The sequence below is a fragment of the Mya arenaria genome, chromosome 13, assembly GCF_026914265.1.
Source record: "Mya arenaria isolate MELC-2E11 chromosome 13, ASM2691426v1".
NCBI lineage: Eukaryota > Metazoa > Mollusca > Bivalvia > Myida > Myidae > Mya > Mya arenaria.
Genome location: NC_069134.1, coordinates 57600292 through 57621082, shown reverse-complemented (window position 1 = coordinate 57621082; position 20791 = coordinate 57600292). Strand labels below are relative to the sequence as shown.

The following is a 20791-nucleotide window of genomic DNA, read 5'->3' as shown; positions in this document are numbered from 1 at the left end:
GTAAACATGGCAGAAAAAACAGCCTCAGACTTATTATAAACTCACTATTTGACATACCTCAACTTTCTGTACATGTCCGTCCACATAATAAGTCCTCGGCTTCAATTGACGTTTCGAGTCTCTTTTCAGTACAATGTAGTTGTATATATCCTTTTCCTCTACAGCAGGAAACAGATCAATAGTGGACTTCCATGCCTTCAGTGTTGATGGCGGTGGAAGACCCTCGCCACATGGGAGGATAAAGCGTTCGGTTGCTCTTCTCTCTCTTTCTTCCCGATCTCTCTCCTCCAGCACGCGTTTGTCAGTTATAGAAAGTCTATATGCGCCTTTTATCCTCTCAATCAATTCGCATTTAAGACCTGATACATTCAATTTCCGGTTCGCAAGGTATCTTTTCAAATCGACGACCTTAAATGGTGTCAACTCATTGTTATTCATACACGCCCCAGTGATCTCATTGTCTACGTCGGCCATCTTGCAAAATGTATTCCCCGGAAGTAGGAAATGGAGTAGCCTCCCTTAGAAATCAGGGGAAGTAACCAAGTTATCGGAAAGGACAATATGGACAACATTGTCTGGAATCGGTATACTTTAACTACGAAGCAAGTAGATCGCGTAGTAATTTCAATTTAGCAGTAAAACTTAATGATCTATCAATTGCAAATATTAATTATTTTTGCAATTGTAGATTTCACTGGCAATCAATTTAAACATATATTTAGAAATACAAGCTAAAACACTAAATTTAATTCAGAATATTGTCCAAAGTTTTATGAACTACTTATACTGATACACCATACAACCGAGGCTGTTTTCAATTAAAATGACCGAGAAGCTTCGAATGGTATATAGCAAGGCCCAATCTTTGGCGATGTTTTATTACGATAAGAATTTTATTTGAACCTGGGAAGAAATGAATCCACCGTAAGGACTACGTTGACCAATAAGCCATTTGTTGATACGTGCTCCGTCCACTTTGTCATCGGCCTTTGAAAGTGCAAGAAGAGCGTACGCTGTCATTTCAATTGACACTGCCGTTGTAGAAGGCCCAAAGTGGTATTTTGAGGGGACAGGCGCCGTCTCCTCCCAGTAGAGCATATCATCTGATTTGCATATAGTATAGTTTACGTTAAATAAATTAAATGATTGGTTTATTCATGGAAGCACGGAAAATGTATTGGACTAACATGAGGAAAAAATTGAAGGAGCAATAACGGGGCAAATTATTGGTTTTATTCTACATTATGTTTATTTTGTATATTGCTTTATACACGGGATGCCAACGGATATTTGAATATTTGATCATAACGGTTAGTATTCGAATGTAAAAATCGTTATTCGAATATTCAATGTTTTTAAGTGAATAAACAAATAAATAAACCAGTGTTGTGTATAAAATGAGTCAATAACTGGTTATTAGACAAGTGGCATCAAACAAATTACAAATAGTTTCAGTGAATTTAAATAACCAGGCCAATTAATGAAAGAGGGAATCGGCCTTCACACCGAATTGTTAGTTTCGCTTTAAATTAAGTTGTGCAACCTATTTCAAATCGCCGTGAAGTATGAATGCGATGTACTTCTTACATGTTCGTGCCACACACGTTTTCCGTGTTACAATATAACGTCCATGCTTTGAATTGTACCTGTATTGTATAGCATTTTATGATATATTTTCTGTATTGTTGTGCAATGGATGAGTCAAAATCTATTGTCATTTTCGTTTTATTATTTAAATAGTTCCTTGGTTGGTTTAGTTATTCCATAGTTATATTTAGGTCGATCCCAGAACGAGGCTGCTCGTCCTGCAGAAAACCCCTCCATTATCTAATATCGTCACACTGAGAATGAATGTTGTCGCCGGTCTGATTTCGCATTGTTTACAAATATGAATGCAGTGACATTTAATTTATTCGAGTTTGTGTGCTGTTTGTTAAAAATGTATTGCCGAATCTCAGGGGCTAAATAAGGGAAGAATCAGGATCCGTCGCGTGTACCGGCTACGACAAAGACGGAGTATAAGGCCCCGGCTGTTACTATAGCAAATAATAATTGTATACTACAACTTCTAAAAGATTCATTTTGGTAATCGGATATTCGTATATTCGATCTAAATAATTACCGAATATTAGAATATCAATTTTCTCATTCGTTTGCATCCCTACTTTATACTGAAACGAAATTTTAACAGTTTTAAACGAAAACAGTACTACCGCCTAAGGACTTTGCTCTGCTCTTCAACATCTGTAAAGCAACGGAGGCCTTTCCAGATTTTCCAAGTCCAAGTGCATATGTGGTAATGGCGAGCGTGAAGTCAGATTTTATTGTTTCTAGTTTTCCTTCAAGATACCTTAGTCCATTTGCTATTCCTGTTACTAGTTTCCTTTTCTGATCTGTATCAAACTGTAAACATAAATTTTAAAAGATTGTTAACAGTGTGTAATAATACCTGAACTGAGCAAATGTATACTTTAAAAGTGTTTGTGAAATGCATCGAAGTGTTTTGACCCGGAAAAAACGGATTATATTCTAATATCTATCCATTTATCAAAAGACGAATACTTCTATATTGGCTAAATAATTACATTTGAAATCATTCATCAGGTTATACATGGACATCTTTTGGCATTTCACCAAGTCATACATATCTCTCTGTTGTTCATAATATAAATGTGTTATATATAAAAAATATAATTGTCTCAAATATAAGTAAATTAAGTGTGAAATTAAAGCCTCCGTGGTGTGTACCTGGATTGTGACTTCTCCGGCTTCTCTAGCTTCCATCAAAGCTATCAAAACGTACGCAGTCATTCTTTCTACTGATCCATGTGATCCTCCCTAATCAAGAATGTCAATTCTAGTAAACACGACAAGTTTAAAGGTGCAATTATATGTTTGTATCATTTTAATTCTTTAGATCATATTATCAAAATTAACAAAATACGCGTTGCTTGGTTTGTCATCTTCATTTTAACCAACACATACTATTAATTAAACATTGGCTGCTTCTCATTTGAAATGCGTACCTGCATTTCTCGATGGATTACGTTTCCACGTTCTGGAAAACTTCCGTCATCGTTTTGAATTGAAAGTAGATACGCGCTCGGTAAGGTTATTATGCGGTCTTCGACGTCGACGTAAAAGGTCGCCATTGAGAAAACCTTCAGAACAAATGAAGTTAACCTAAAACGAAATATCTCGTATTGAAGTAAACTTTTATTGAATGTTAATCACTTCGACTATATAGCACTACATATAAAGGCAATGTGATGGTCCTTGTCAGACATAAGGACATCCTCATGAATTTGCTGATTTTTATCTATTCACCAACTTTTATATTAAAGGCCATTTAAGTTAGTTTTGTTAAGGTTTCATTGATTTATCATCTAAGCAAATACGTATTATTATTGCTCAATTACTTTTAGTTCAATTTAAAAATGTACACATCAGTTTCAGAGTGAGAGATTGTTTTTATTAGATAATGAATGGGTAGAGATATGGATCAGTCAAGTAGTTAATGATTTTGAAGAAAGTTAGGAGGTGAGATATCCACATACTACATATACCCCGAAGTGAACTCTTGTCCCAATATCTACTAAAATAATATATTTATACGTGTTCCTGTCTGAATTGTATGTACGTAATGTCATTCACAAGCAAAAGACTAATACCATTTAGGGGCTACTTGTCCGTATGGTTCTCATTTTATCAATCTATATATATATATATATATATATAATCGTTTCATTACACGATATATAAATGAAGCGCCCATGATATGAAGACGAACAACTTTTAAAGAATGAATAAAACGCCACATTGACCCGTCTATTTATAGGCAGTCAGCAACTGACATGTGATGCAATTATAACGGTGTAAATCAAACGCTGTATTGACCTGATGATTTATAGACAGAAACAGTTAAGAATATGACGTCATACAATATTATGTAATAAATCAGTGAATTTCTTCGTAATAAATATAATAACACCATCGCCGCGTTCAACGATGGCAGACATATTAAAAAATTATACGTTTTAGTTAGTAATATAAGCATGATATCTAAGGTTTCCATAAGGTATTTATATGAAAAACTACAGAAAAATGCTCAGTAACCGAAAGTTACACCAAAACATAAACCCCGTTTAATGTAATATTTTTAAAATGTCTTCAACACATGTTTTTAAGTGTTTCAATTGACCAGGCCTCGCATATTTGTCAAAAATGACAATTTTGACTTTTAAAATAAAATAAAATAAAGAACAAAATTATAATATGTAGTCCTGCGCCGTACTCATAAAGAACACGTCTTAATAATAGTAGATGTTTTTTTCGAACTCCTATTTACAGTGTTGTGTAAATGTTTTAACATTAAAGTAGGAATACTTTATGTATAAACTATCAACATGAAACTCACCGAAGTTTCTATTAAGGAGTGTTTTTGTTGAAATGTTTGTTGCTCTGTTCGATCACAATTGATTTTACCGAACGAGTACCAAACACGATCACAAGTGATTATTTCACTGATAGATCTCTATAGAACACAGGAGAACATATAGTAAATAGCATTTAAGGATATCACTAACAGCACGAAATGCGATAAAAAGTTATTTAATTGAATACGTACCAGATAAATATTACGAATATATCAACCAACAACAACATACCAAGGACTGGTTTGACTATGTCAATGGCAATTCTTAAATAAACTTTTGCAGATTCAACATTTCACTGAAGTGAAATTACCATGAACTTCCTGATCCGGACCCGCCCCAAGCACTAAACGACCAGTCCGGGTGTTTGTAATTCATCTCACGCTGTATTCCTGCAAAGTAATATTAAATCGCTTCAAAAATATGAATTTTGATCAGTTTGATAAGAAATAGATGCTTTGAAGGAACCTTAACTAAAACATACGCATTGATGTACTGAATGTTTTGTTTGGACAATACAATTCTTTGTGACCTTTGTACTGCATTCATTGCGAATAATTGCAAGTTTTAACAGAGCAGTACATTTACTTTTCTTCATGGGTTGATCAGACAAGTTCACGATTGACGACGTAAATTGACTGTTTGAATAACCAAACTTACCTATTCTAATATAGCTTTCTGTCAGTTTTTCAAGATCAGCGTCTGAGCGGCCGACAGCAGTTAGGTATTCTATTACGAACACAGACGGGGCTGTGGATATCATATTCTGCTCTCCGCAGCCGTAAGGCTGTGTTACAAGCCTGTCTAGGTTGTCGATTGTAGGCCCCATTATATCACCTATTGAACAGAAACCCCAAATGTCTATGCTAGCTTTATTTCGTAAACGTCCGCTACTACACGAGCGAGGGTTAACCAGGTATGTAAGTATGTGTACTCTGATAAGCAAAGGACACATTTTACGAAAAGTATACCTAGTAGTATGCGCTTAGAGCCTTCGAATGATAATTTAAGTTTAGTAAAACTATTTCATAAAATACACTTGCCATTCAAAGTGAGTTGCATGCGCTCGGATCCTTCAACTACATTTGGGGGATATGCAAGATGAAAACTGTAGTCGAATGTGTTTGTCTGGGTCAGGTCAATAAGGACTGGATATGCCACACTTTGTTCCATTCCTTCCGGCTAGAATGGAATACACCCATTGGTTTTATTAGACCCATAAATGCATGTGTGCGCGCGCGCACACACACACACACACACACTCACACACGCATCACGCAAGCACACACGCATCATGCACGCACGCAAGCACACACACATTCCCGTTGTTTGTATTGTACTGGGGTAGCGTTTGCTTAATTAAACATGAAACTACTTACATCACCACTTAATCAATGACGAACACTATGCTATCATTTTGGCTTAACGAGTTTAGAACCTACTTCCACTCGCAGTTTCTTTACCACGGTGTCTTTAGCTACTTTGGAGTCGACCGTAATTTTCAATTTGATGTCTCCGATTTCTAAAGGAACTATCGGGAAAAATGCAGGGGTTGCCCTTCCTGATTTCGCCTGAAAAATAACGACAACATTTGGCATGCTTCGATAGTTGAATTACAATATATAAAGCAGTTCAAAATTTACGATAAAGTCATTCCGGTTCCAAACATACATTTGATATGTTTAGACCCTATGGCGGAAAAAACAAAAATGGGGTATCATCAGTAATACTAAAAATTTTCAAAAGCAAAACATCTACTAACAAGAAATGATGAATCACCATTCAACGAAAACGATAAATCAGTTTTATGAAAAGGCGGAAATATATCATAATTAATATGTTTATATTGATATTTACCAAAATACACATGACATTGTTTCCACATTTTTCTTTCAGTTTCAAACTTTTTCCACGTTTGGAAACAGCAAGTCCCCTGAACGAGTCACTTTGCTTCAATGTGACGAGAATCTGTTAAGAAAAATACGCGTATGGGTCGAATGTAACAAAGGCCAAAACAAATCTAGTAGACAAACATAAATGAATACACGCGCATTGGAATCACACACACATACACACAAATTGGAATCTTATTGGTTTAGATTTAGCGAAACCGCCTCAACATACATTTTAAGGAAACTAACATGAACATGAAAGGTCTGTTAATACCTAGAACACAATACAATATAAAAAACACAAACTACTACTATCAATAGAACAGTACTTACATAGAGATCTTCCTTGTGATAGTTGAACACGTTTGCTTGTATTACAACTTGCTCATTGCGGATAACGGAAAAGGGTAGCTGAACACTTACAAAGAAGGGCAGGAACACCCGCAACTGAAGTAAAATATCTATATTATGACTTGTATTAAAATAGTATGTTCTTCTTAACAGTAATAAATAAATTAATTTTGAAAGACATTGTATATGTTTATCGTTTTAAGAATAAAAATCATGGGATTGAAATCTTATTTAAGTTGCTCTGAATATAATCACTTTTCTTCAAAAACCAACTGTCATACTTATGTTTAAGGTCATTTAAATGTAACGTTATAGACGAATACAAACAAATATGATTCACAAAACAATTGTTCGACCTGTACAGTACGAAATTATGTGATTTAGTTACCTTTATTATCAGATTAAAAAATTACATTCGTCCGGAAAGGTCTGTCGACATAATTTTTTTTTTTTTTTTTTGTCAAATTGTCCGGACTATTTAGTCGACATTGTATTGAAAGTTTATTATGATATCTCTTTAAATAAGAATGTTATTCAAAAACATAATGGTTACGGTGAACGAAATCTATTTTCTGGTTCTAAAATGTAAATTTTCTTTTTGTGTTGGATAACGTTATCCCTAAACTTGCTTTCTTATTTGAAATCAGATAAAATCTTCCTTTCTAAATATGTTCTTTTACTTTAATATAGCTTCACATGTTCAAAAGAATATAATATAAAGAATATATTAATTATATCTCAAAGCTTAGTTTAATGAAAAATGATCTTTAAACATTCTCAATTTAGGTCCATTAAACTATATTTGCATTGTGGCCAGACCTTAATTGTTAATTGAAAAGTATTTGTCTTCTGTTGTTTTTATGATGATTGTTTTAAAAATAATATAAAGTTTAATCTGTCAGTGCCTTAATAGGGAACATAAGAAAATTCTTGTTATATTTAAAACCAATATATTTCAGCCGATTGGTTCGCTCGGTATGTTTTAGCGTATCACCTCACTTTGCGTTTTGAGTGTTTGGTGGCATATAATTGCAGTAAAATAACCCGTAAACGTTCGCGAAATTTTCGTGATATCCACTTAATTATTTAACTATCTAGCAGAAGGTTATCACTGACTGTCCTGTTTTATGAATCGAAATAACTTTATATATAAACTAAAGACACAAGCCGTTGAATGTTGAATATTAACAAAGAAAAGGCTTTGAAATGTCAGGCCATAACAATATGTTAAGTCATCACAAACATGCCTCACTTTCAGTAAAAAATATGTTAATAAAAAAGGTGCGCTCAAACAAAAGGAGATACTCTTGCATATATGTTCCGTTATTTTCAATATTGATTTTAATAATTTCTTTATAAATCACTTCTGTATTTCTAGAAACTTGATTTTATCGCATTGTCAATATATGCACGTTAATCGCAGAAGACTAAAAAAAACGATATTCAGTAGCATGTATTATGTATAACCCGGACGTTCATGCTCACACAATCATGTTGTAATTTCTCGTAATACCGACCATGATTCGTTGCACGTATAAAAATGTATGCCCTGTTACCGAGGTATATATTTAGTATTTTGTTTTGCAACAGGGAAACACGACAGGGAAAAGAAGACTCAAACGACGATAAATTACTCAACCATAACATTGAAAGTAGTATTTAAGAATTTTGAACGAAACTTGGAAACATCCTCAATTAAAAATATTTCTATTGACATTCAGTTTCATAAGAGTCTTTGTAAGCAATTGAATTTATCATAAGGACACACCTATTTGGTAATTTTTGACTTTAGATATACATGTAAACGTATTGTTGCTTGAAGATATTTAGAGCACGGTTGATTTATTAGCGTTTTGGTGGTCAAATAGGTTTGGTGATCTCTTTATCTCTAGACTAATAAAACATTTGTTTTACAAAAGAAGATGAACTTAAAACGAGTATGTGCGTAAATGTCAAAAGAACCTCTGCTCGGGTAACTGCTACAGACAAACGTGATTTTCCATCAATAGCAAAGCACGTAGCCACCCAAGTGGTGATTGTATCAGGAGCTGTTGCAGTAAACTCAGCAATACCCGTCTCGCTGTAAAATGTTTTTAAGTTACGAAATATATATATGTTCATATATGTAAAGAAGAAATAGGGTAAATCGGTAATGAATCAAAGCAAACTTATTTGTTTGATAGATCGTTGACAAAACATGACAAATGTTTAGATACAAATCAAATATTGTTAAATACATTTTTAATATGTCATTTTCAAATATTTACCATTTTCCTTCAATTTGCACAAATAATAGACGCCGTTAGCAAGCATAATTAATAAACAACACTTGAGTCGTACCCTGACGAAACATTGTTGAATAGCCACGTGTCGGGGAATTTCTTGCGAAGGGTCACTTGCTTTTCTTTATTTTCCGGTTGTCGAGTGGTCGTCGATGTTGGTAATACTGGAGAAGTTGTTGAGGCATGAACCGTACTACTTTCATAAACTGATGATGAAAAACTATATGGTGTGGTCACTGAAAGAAAGATCCGCAGCATTCTCAAAATACATAGTATGAAAACAGACGTATCGAATTATCAAAACCGTTCATTGTTGGTTATTATAATTGCAACCCTCTCTTGACAGTAGCATTTTAAAACCGTATTTAGTATGATAGCATTATTAGTCATTTTAATGACTTGGAAAACCAAAGAACGAATTACGTTTTATACTAACACAAAACAAAAGTTTTTAAATATTGTTGTAAAATTGTAAGCGGAGTAATGTACACACTGACGAAAGGAATGATATGCATCACATAGTCCGTCTAGAATTCATGAAAGAAACTTAACAGAATTGAATTTAATTATATTTCTGAGGTTATTTTTTTCGTAGTATATCTTCATTATGATACCCTCCATCTTTTGAGTTATCGGTTATGAAGATGTGTGAATCTTAACTTACCTGTTCCTTCTCTTAATGAAATTCCGTGGTAATTGAGCCACACAGACTGCAACAGAATAATGAATGCTTCCTTTGTATATTTAGCAACAATAGTTTAGTTCAAAAGCATGTAAGCCTTCCTATATTGGTTTCTGAACAGAACACTTCTAAGATAAGAGGTATTCATAATCAAGACAGGTATTCAAAGTATATCTCACACGAAGTATGTTGTAAAACGACGAATCATCAAGTGTAGTGGCCTTTTTCATATTGTCTGCTAAAAGCAGGATTTCCTGCAATGATCAAAAGATAAAAAAATAACACTTTGTTCGAAGTCCCTAGTTCACTTTAGGTTTTTAGTATGTTTAGAAATAAAACATTAATAATTTAGACACGGCCAGTAGCCGAACTTTGTACTATGATCCTGTTCAAAGTCACGAGTATCAATGACTTACAGACGAAAATGAATTGGTAACATAATGAGTCATATGATATTGTACACACATAAGTATCGCCTGGAAAAAGTATTTGAACATTACGAATATAATTACGGTTAATCTGGTGGATGTAGAGTCAACATTTTTGTGGTTTTAACATGAATAAACGGGTTAAAACCTGTTTTTATAATACAATCTGTTCGTACCTCCGTGATATCATTGCCTGGATCGAGAATCAGAATGCTTTTGTCCACTGTTAACAGGTAGAAGTTAGAACCCGCGTTGCCTTGAAGATGAATATTGGCATCATCACCTGGCCGCACCTCCTTTTTATCGAAGGATATACGTGTTTGTACCTAAAAAGATGTTAAAGGATGACAAAGCATTTTGACTTCACAAATGTTTTAACGATCACAGCCATAATAAAGTTACATATGGAATATTTGCAAAACTGTTCAGATTTGTCAAACGAAACTAAATGTAATTATCAGCGAACGTATTGAAATAATCACCTCATTTGATTCATCCTTGATCTTCACGAGAAGCGCGCTAGTTCCTTCGTTGATTTCTTAACGAAAAGGAACATAGTCGCTCAGGGGTTGTGGATTACTTATTCGAGATCATGGTATATTGGTATAATACATGTACAGAACATCAATTTTCATAACAAGCATTCCATCTACTTCACCCAAAACATTTTGTCACTATAACAATACATATTTAATTTATATTACAATATTCAAACAAACCAACAAACCTTCTGTGTAATAATTTTTTACTGCTCTCAAGGACCACGCCATGACCACAAAGTTTGGTCTCATCTCCTTTGTTGCTTTGACAGTGAATTCCTTCGCTTGACCTTCAGAAAGGTCAAACCATTCTCCTTCATCAATATACCATCCGTTTGAAACAACCTAAAGTCGTCATATATAACCGTGTATCATTAAGGCTGCTCTTGTAACGATGATGTTTGTTACTTGATTCATTTTGAATTTGTCGAAGTTAAATTAATTTAATAAAATAGTTTGGTCATAACAGTGTTTATTTTCGCAATCAATTTTCGAAACTCAATAAATTAAATTTTGGCTGTATCTCATGAATATTCATATACATATAGTTAATGGAAAATGAAACAAACAAGTGGAAAATATATCGTTTCAGATAGTATTTTTTTAAAAAGAAATTTTACGAAAAAATGACAATACCTTATAAGTTGCTGTCACCATGTCGCCAGTAACTGAAATTCTGAAGGTGGCACTGTCGCCTACATCCTTCATAAAAATAATAACATCAATGGTTCGTTAAAAATAGTTTACTTATTATACTTGTTGGTAAAACAAGAAGTTGCTGTAGTAATTATCTAACATTGTTTTAGTTAAACTTAACAGGTCGTATTCATAAAGCTACTAAAGGGAAGCATCTAGCATTTTTCATCACATTTATTCATATGTCGCTATTATTTGGTCATGTTTCTACCCGTTGTATAGCTTAGTTAAAACAACTCAGTTTTAAGTTAATATTTAAAAAAAATCACCTTAGAAAACTAAGTTCAAGTTGAAAAGATGCTGGTGATAATGAATACGACCCAAGTAATATGCTTTGCATTTAAGCCATTATAAAAAGTTATTCATTTGACAGACGAAACAGAATATAAACATCAATTGTCCATAAGAACATACTGACCTATACAATATATATTGCGACAAACACATGTTAAACAAAAAGGTAAACAAGTTAAAAAAATTACCAATTCCGTGGGTCCTGATACTTGTTTCAATGTCAAAGAAGAGTTGACCAGGGGGTTGGTGGATTGAAAAATATTGTATCCGTATGTACGAATATCATTGGATGTTCCGACTTTTCGTAAAACAGCCTAATCAAAGATATTATCAATTGTGAAAAAAACACATTAAAGGTGTCATGCTGGTTATTAAATTTAACAAAATAGATAAAATAACCTTATATGATCAATATTGAATTTCCTTACATCAACGGCAGAATATTTCGCAAATATTTCAAAGAACTACTTGTATCATATAAGTGTGCTTTCTGTTTGTGGTAATATTTTATTTTTTATCATATCGCAATGATTTGGACAGGACGATAAACAAGGCTCTTACCGTGAGCATGGTATTTGCAAACGCACGCTTGATATAAAACGTTGTCTTTGTTCTAAAGAACAACAATGTAACTCTACCAACTAGCATCTGGATTAAAATATTCAACTCGCGCAATGTGTTTGTGTATAGTTTTAATAGATTAGATAATAGTTACGTTAGTATATGTCCATGCAAAGCAAACGGTTTCAAAAATCCTAGATATTTATATAATTCTGTGTTATTTGTGGAATTTTGTGTTGTTGTTTAATGTTTCTGGGTTGTGATTATTTGTGTTTGTGTTCTATGTGTTTGGTGTTACCCTGTGCCATTAAACGGTGTTTTATGTATAAGCTTTTGGCTACTGAGTTTGTTTCTATGGTTTTTCGTAAAATATCGTAAACATATAGAACAATGTGAGACACTTCGGTTTCAATCTAGTAGAGGATATAACTCGACAACGTTTGTCAAGAGTTACCTTACACCGTTGATGGTTTGTTATGAAAATACGTTTAACACGACCTCCATGGACTGCTTTTATGAACAATCGTATTGTTTTTAAAAATGACCGATTAGCTGAATGTTTACGTATAGGGATGGATGCTATCGCGGGAAAGTGTAAACATAATACAAAAATGTTTCAATCCACAGTAATTTACAGAAGCTTTTTCAATGGGTCATTAACCACCTGCCGCTGTTGAATTTTCGTGTTCTGTTGCATAATGGGGATAGTTTGTTCTAAAATATAACACTTTCCTTTTTTATCTCCACTATTTCGAACTGTTATCTGTCGACTCACAATGGTTAAAAGATAATTGAAAGTGAGAATATTATTCATTATCACAACATTATAGATTTTTGTGTGTGCACATAATTGCACTTTGTTAAGGTTTCGCAAAACTCATCTAATCACTTGAAGCAATTAACCGTCTGTATGACATTTTCAATTCAATATTTTACACTGTTTTTTTTTCTGAAAACTAAGTGCATCCCAGCTCTTAGTCATTAGTAAATATGATTAATTGTTATTCTAGTTTTCATAAATGTCTATTCTGTTGCATTTTTCATCGAAATGACGACATGTCAATGCCCTATTATGAAGTTAATCAATTCATTCATATAATACGAAGAATCTTAGAAGGTTTACGCAATACCGGAAGCCAAGGCAGTAAAACATATGAGTGTGAAATAACAATTGAAAAAAATATCTACCTGCACTTTTATCTACACGCACAAGTTTTACTTCGCAGCCTCTCGACTATATCGACTTGAGGAAAGCATTGCAAACTCCAAATAAACCTTACTCTCATGAGCCTGTTCAACACAGTTCAAATACTCCCATTTCTATTGTGCTTTCATGGATTAACATGTTTTATTGCATTTAAATTTCACTGATCACAAAATCTTCGGTCTTCATTTGTTCATAATGACAGGACGTTTGTAATTGGTCAAACAACGATTTATTTCGTTACATTGTTTTTGACTTTGATTAAACAAGTGACATCATTGATAATGACACTCTTCTAACAGTCGAATTTATACTTCGATCAATTACGTTTTAGCGTTATTTTTCAGTTAGATTACTCCAAAAAAAGTTTGCAAGTTGTCAGTGTAAATATAAACATTTGATATTTTAGAAATACGTCAATAAAGGAGTATAAAGCATCATGTTTGTATATTGGTAATCATTAAATCCTTCGGATTTCCCAAGCCGTGAACTGAGCAAATGTTTTAGACACCGAAGTACTTCAACGTTCAATTCTCACAACAAAGGTTTTCCATACATACATTATCTTCAGCATTTAACATATGACGGATATATTCGACATGTTTAACTATAAATTATCTTACCTTCATGTAGATATATGACACATTTAATTGTAAATCTTCCCCTTCAACAGTGTAGCTGATTTTGTTGTCTTTGTCAATATCAATCCTTGCAAATTTGCGAATGACGACCCAACTACGATTTATTAGGTAAAGCTTCACTTCAACCCATAGATCTATATCCGCCGATGCCACTCCTGGGTAGGGGTCACCCATATATGAAGTAACGTCCCCCTAAATGAAATGAAGATTAAATACAAATAACTTTGAAATAAGAAGTATGATTAAAATTTAAGTGGTGTCATTAACATATATGTCAACCATTAGTTGACTTTCCAAACCTAGTTTTACCCTTCGGCAAGTGACACCAAGTCACTCTCCAAGAGTTACAGCATCGCATAGGGTTGTTTAATGGTCGTTATAGTTAATGGCATCAGATGTTAGTTGTCATCGATCCGTTTGCGGACCAAAACACATTGATTAGGCAAAGCAATTCAAGGGGAGCACCGTTTCTTTAAACACACTTCCCTTAATTACAGAGCCAAATACGATACTCTGGGAATTTGGCACCAAGCAAAGTCGTCAAGCTTTACAACAGGGACTGGTCAGATTGAATTTACAAGCCAGACATTGAGTTTAAAAGTTATTGAAAGGAACAGCATGATGGTCGTTAAAGCAATAATAGATTTAAAACAATATATATGAAAGAGTGTGCTGAGTCTGATTTAGCATGACCAGGTAATATTTCAGAATCTCTTATAAATTAAAGATATTTTTAAGAGATTGATCTGATACCGAAATGTCTATGTCTTGTCCAACGTGAAATTTCTTCTTGAACGTAGGTTGGAAGGCAACGTCGTATACTTTGACGTTAAGGTAGGATTCTGCGGACATATTCACTCCCGTTACATCTTCCACAACATTGGCATGGATTTCTAAACGTCTTAAAACGCAGAAAAAAATACATTTGAAACCGAATATCATGAAGATAATCATAAAATAATACAAAATTATAAATACAAAAATAACGTGTTAGTGTTGCGTAGGGTTTTAACCAAATAAAAAGCCATCAAATGGTATTGCCAGATGTCAATATAACTTTGTTACGCTGTGTTGTCAAAGTGAAATAAGAAGGGTATTTGACTTTCATTTGACGTTTAAAGCGTAACTTTGCTTTTATTAAGAGTGCTTTACCCTATATGCCGTCATTACCAGTTATATTTTCAGTAAATGTCATTTTGATGAAAAGTGTGTCCATTAAAAGTGCCAGTGAGGCCCGTTTAGGGCCACGAGTTTGTTTGCCCCCTAAAAGCAAATGTAGGACACAACATACACAGACTAAAGCCAGCCTGCTATTTTTATATAGGTGGACAAATCTTCCCGTATTATGTTAACCAGGCGGAAAAACAAACACCCTAGGTTTCAATCAAAACACCAAGCACTTATTCAATTATCATAAGGATTCTGATGGACAATACCGTTATTTTATTTATCATGGTTAAATTATTCCGAATATTATTCATTCACCGAATCGGTATCAGGTTTACCTACATACTATTTAACATGTGTACAAAAGAGTGTGCATTAACAGTTAAAAGTATAATTTGAAGTAGTTAATTACTTTAATTGCTTAAAATGCGTAACTTAAAAAACTGGAAAAAGGAATATTCCTAATATACAACACTTTATCAAGTACATACAGCACGCTGTTGTAATATCCATTAGAGGCATTAAATATCCGCCGAGCAACATATGACTTTTGGAAGTCTGATGCTAGTTCTCTAAATGGCAAGTATATATCAACAGAGCCATCTTTAACCTGAAAAAGTGATATATAATCGATAATCTCAAAATTAATCTTGAAACGTTAATTCAAGACAGCTAACACAGGATAATGGAAAATTTCATGCATAACTAAAAATGGCAGTCGCTGGTAAATGTCCTTTTAAGCATATTACGTTATATTCTTTATTAATAAACATAGGCACTCATGTATGTTCAGGGTTGGGTCAAAGATTTACAAATAAAGAAGGAGTTTATTTGGATATGGAGGTGACGAACCTTTTGGACATGGACTTCTCCGTCCTTCTTCCTCTAAACCAGAAGATATGAAGCCTCACCCTTATGGGTCTTAATAGGCAGTCTCTTAACAGGATATTTGTTAAACATTTTGCTTAAGGGAGTGTCGGTGTAGTTTCCAATAATATTTGTACATTCATTTTTATCTTCGACATTTATTGATACAGATATTTGATGAAGGTGTATTGTGTATGTGATGCTGTTTGTGTCTCGTCTATATAGAGTATTGACATTACCCTGTGCCTCGTGAAACACTTTGATACAGGATGTTGCCATACTACTACTACTACTACTACTATATATATTATTACTACGTAATTCCAATATTTGAAATATAGCTTAAAAAAATCTCTGAAAATACTATTTTGATTTCGAATTTTCCGGCATCATAACTGAGCTTTGGTTTAGATTAATAAGTGCAAAAACATCCTGTTTCTTAAGAACTTGGATGCTATATTGAGATCTTTGTTTTGAACTGCATTATAAGGTATATTTGCAAAGATAATACTTCATGTTTTGGGGTTCTTTAAAACTATTTCCAAGGTTTATAACTTGCTGAAAAATCAAAACATAGTGCATCGTAAAACATGTTGAAATCTATTGGAAACAAAGACGAAAACCAGTGACAAAAGTTCCAATAACATATAAAATACGATTATCTCGATCCAACTTATTCGATTTTTCGTAATAAACGTCTGGTCAGTAAAGAAGGATAGCCATTAATTTCGAAAATGTGCGCAAGTTAAAAGTATCATTGTTAAAGTATCTCGTAATGGTTTGTGTTAGAAATGATCAGAATAAATTGCTCTCACGCCCACGCCCATTTTAACTACACTGCAGCCAGAGAAGATAAACCGGACACTCGTATGGACCTCTCACGTTTCACTAAAGTGTTTATCGAGAACTATACACTTAGACTATACAAAATTATTGCATACTAATTTGCACAGGTTTTTCTACACTGTGCTCTAAACGTGTTATAAAAAGTATGTTGCTTTACCTTGAACTGTATATAGAGTACTATAAAATTAGACTATGAAGGGTATTACTTAATGCTGTTTCACTACACTATATAGAGAGTACAATAAACTTGTTATTACCTTGAAATGTTTTACTACACTGTAGATTGAGTACTTTAATGTTAACTCCAGGTCACCAGACACTCCAGTTCCAAACGTATACCTACAAAACAGATTTAGAGATAAATTTTAAACCGAAAACGACGCATAGTTAAAGTATGTGGGTTGCTCCTTGTAGAATGTTTATTCCTGCTTCTTTTTATCAATTATCTTCCAGGTGCCATCCTAATCAATTTAAATATTCTTAATAACACATTGTATCCCTCGCTAGACATCTAATCTCCTGATACTTTCCTTTTTCTTCATGCTACCTTTTTTCACCTCCTTATTCGATCTATAATACTCATCGCATTATCTATTATCGTCCCATCCGAATATAGTATGTTATCATCCATAAACGTTATACTATCTTGCTTATACCATATATCATCCTCCCAAAACAATCTATCATCCTCCGTATTAGCTTTCTAAAAGCATCAATTATCCTTATCTTACTCTCTGTATATCATATATTTTTTATTATCGTCTCATTTTTTTCCACACGGGTTTTCTTCTTCAATCAAAGATCTTTCTGATACCATGTAGTATATTCCTTAAACAACATTTGATTCAATTGCTTCCATTTAAAGACATCTTACGACCATATGTTACTTTCCTAATACAATCTGTTATCTACCTGTTACCATTTATTATCATCGTGCTACGCTTTATAATCCACCAAATCCCGGGGCATCCTCATGTAACTAATCATTTTTCCATTTAGAGTCCACCTTTTACACTGATAATAATCCTACATTTATCATCATTATGTTACCATCTATTATTCTCTTTAAACCAGGTTTGATCTTCTATACAATATCCTACTCATACCATGAGTTATCCTCCTGCTACAATTTAATCTTCCATTTCCTCCTCTTCATGTCGTACTTATAAATATTTCCTTATACAATGTACTACTCTCCACATATCAGGTAATTTACTCCTGATAAAAACATCCATCTGTCTGATTTTATTCGGTTTTGCAGTATTTTTATCTAGTTTTATAATATTATTTACAATTACATAGAAGCATAATTTTTCATAGTTTCCCTCATTAAGACATATTTTTTTAAGCTGATGGCATGAATTCGTTTGTTCTAACTAATGACATCCGTGTCAATTGTTTCAAAGAAAAGGTACTTTTCCGCCCTGATGCTATTTATTTCCAATCAGGATCCAATTACTTTCTTCCTGATAGCATGCATTTTTTTGTATGAAAAGGCCAGTTTTTTTTTCAAGCATTGTTTAAGGAAATGATACAATAAGTAAATTGTTAAACTTACAGAGCCGAAACCTTTCCTTTTAAGGAGTCATCCGACGCCGTGGCAACTTGTTTTGGGAAATCTAACTCCACATCAAATTTCGGAAGCTCTGAAATTACATGAACTTTATAACATACCTTCAATAAACAACCAGCAATACCAATATTTTCAAATAACTACTATTACCGAGCTGACCTTAAACGGTTATAATTAGTATATTTTTTAATGGTTTTACATATTTAGTGCTATAAAATGAAACATAGCATTTGGATATAAAGCGAATGTAACGTATGTCCTAAAACCAACGATAAACCAAACCATGAAAAAAAATCCTGAACGTTAAAGTTAATTCAAATGTTTATTGATTTGATGAAGATATTTTAGTTGTCTGAATAGCCCACTCGCTTATCACGAAGTCGACCCTGGTTCGATTCTCGGCCTTGGTCCCGGCAGGTGTGTAAAGTTGGTGGTCACCAAGCCGGACAAATGGTGTTTCTCTTGAAATTCCGGTTATCCCAAGATCGTATCAATGAGAGTGACATAGCATAAGTTTCCATAACTTTGTTTAGAATCTTTGTTAAATAAATAATGTTTAAACTAGGGATGCAAACGAATAGCAAAATTGATATTCGAATATTCAGTAATTCTTTCGAACGAATATTCAAATATTCGATTACCAAAATATGTCTTTTAAAAGTTCTAGTAAACTATATATATTATAATATTCGCTTAAGTAATAGCCGGGGCATTTTAGCTCTACTTTGTCGTAACCACTACGCGCGGCGGACCATGAATTTCACCAAATGAGCCTCTGAAATTCTTCATTTCAGAAAGCCAAAAAGTAATACTTTATGAACAAAGAAAATAAAACTTTTAACTTATATTCCTCTGCCTTCATATTTGTAAACAACGTGAACTTTAATGGATTTCTGGTCAAAATTGAGGGTCTTTCCGTAGGATGAGCAACCTCGTTCTGGGATTGACCTCTACTATATAAACTTTGGGAACTAGATTATTGCAGATATTCTTAATTGGTAGAAGCAATTTACCGAAAATAATTGGATTGTTGGTGTCATTTGTCTTACAGCCAACTATTGTAAAATTACGGGGACTTTTTACAGTACCCGACGATATGTCCCTAAATGACACATAACGCGTGTTTAGAGTATTGTCATCACATTCACACCTCTGGCATTATGTGATAATCGTTGTAAAAACAAGACAAACGAATCTTAAACACAACAACAGAGTTGTAGGCAAAATATCTATTTTTATATTTATTCAACAAAAAAAACATCGAATATTCGAATACCGATTTTGATATTCGAATACCAAACGTTTGATCGAATATTCGAATATTCATTTGCATCCCTAGTTTAAATTAGTTATTTTGATACAAACATTGTTTAAAGGCATTTTCTTTCAAGAGTGATTTGTATGAAGGCGATTAAACGGGTTTTATATAAATATGCCTATTATTTACGAACGTTTAAGGGAAAGAATGTTTTTAGGAACATCGTATGTTGTTATATAACATAATTCTTATCAGTTTTGTCAAAGGAATCAGGTTTGAGAACATTGATTGTTTACTAAAATGCATATAAAATACAAATTCAAAACATGAAACAATAACATATCCTACTTTTATCTTGATGCAGTAAACAAAAACCCAATGAGCTAAAACAAATATACACATAACAAGGGAACTCATCCAGACAGCGTGCCATTTATAGATAAATGCCAAATGTAACCGTTTAGTAAAACAATATAAAGAAAATCCATGACCTATGCGGGCATTTTCAAATATAAACATGTTTAGTAAAACTCAATGTGCAATTACAAATCGATCCCTCAAGATAAGAAAATAATAGGGGTTGCGACACTTTACCTTACCGTGTAGAACCTAAAAGCACCCGGATGATGTGTAAACAACATTTCAATAATAGGGAGGTGATATATTATATAAAGCATTACCAAATTCTTCAACATCAAACTTTGTGGTTTGGCTATATTTCTGGAATATAAACACGGGTACTCTTACTACTCTACTAGTTCACTACCAATTCAACTAGATATATCACTTATTCAACGAACCTGGTAATAATGCAACATAGCCTTGTTATTATCGAAATTAAACACAAATTAATCTTAATATGCACCCGTTCATTCCCTTTGGATATTTAACACCAAGTTAATACTTTAATATGTATGTGTGCATATTTATATTTAGAACGACCTCAGACACTATCTAATAAATGTGCCTAAAAACAATCAACAATGAAATATGTCATTAAGATAATATTTTTTTATCATTTCATATCCAAAAAATGTTCTATATTTGTTCGTGTTTATCAATTTCAAAATCATCCCG

At 33.3% G+C, this 20791-nt stretch overlaps 1 protein-coding gene across 1 annotated transcript in view; it reads right to left on the bottom strand.

Moving 5' to 3' along the window:
- The window catches only part of LOC128215413 (CD109 antigen-like), a 61609-nt gene that overhangs the window by 21130 nt on the left and 19688 nt on the right, over positions 1-20791 (bottom strand). The window contains exons 6-27 of the mRNA XM_052922098.1: positions 20395-20434; positions 18442-18529; positions 17141-17222; positions 15662-15780; positions 14757-14904; positions 13986-14195; positions 10818-10952; positions 10245-10394; positions 9820-9894; positions 9623-9668; positions 9017-9194; positions 8639-8756; positions 6659-6772; positions 6291-6401; positions 5876-6004; positions 5477-5615; positions 5094-5270; positions 4747-4825; positions 3027-3183; positions 2749-2838; positions 2211-2403; positions 904-1103 (exon numbers count right to left, since the gene is read on the bottom strand). Of these exons, the coding sequence (XP_052778058.1) occupies positions 904-1103; positions 2211-2403; positions 2749-2838; positions 3027-3183; positions 4747-4825; positions 5094-5270; positions 5477-5615; positions 5876-6004; positions 6291-6401; positions 6659-6772; positions 8639-8756; positions 9017-9194; positions 9623-9668; positions 9820-9894; positions 10245-10394; positions 10818-10952; positions 13986-14195; positions 14757-14904; positions 15662-15780; positions 17141-17222; positions 18442-18529; positions 20395-20434 (2778 nt within the window). The remainder of the gene's footprint in view (positions 1-903; positions 1104-2210; positions 2404-2748; positions 2839-3026; positions 3184-4746; positions 4826-5093; positions 5271-5476; positions 5616-5875; positions 6005-6290; positions 6402-6658; positions 6773-8638; positions 8757-9016; positions 9195-9622; positions 9669-9819; positions 9895-10244; positions 10395-10817; positions 10953-13985; positions 14196-14756; positions 14905-15661; positions 15781-17140; positions 17223-18441; positions 18530-20394; positions 20435-20791) is intronic.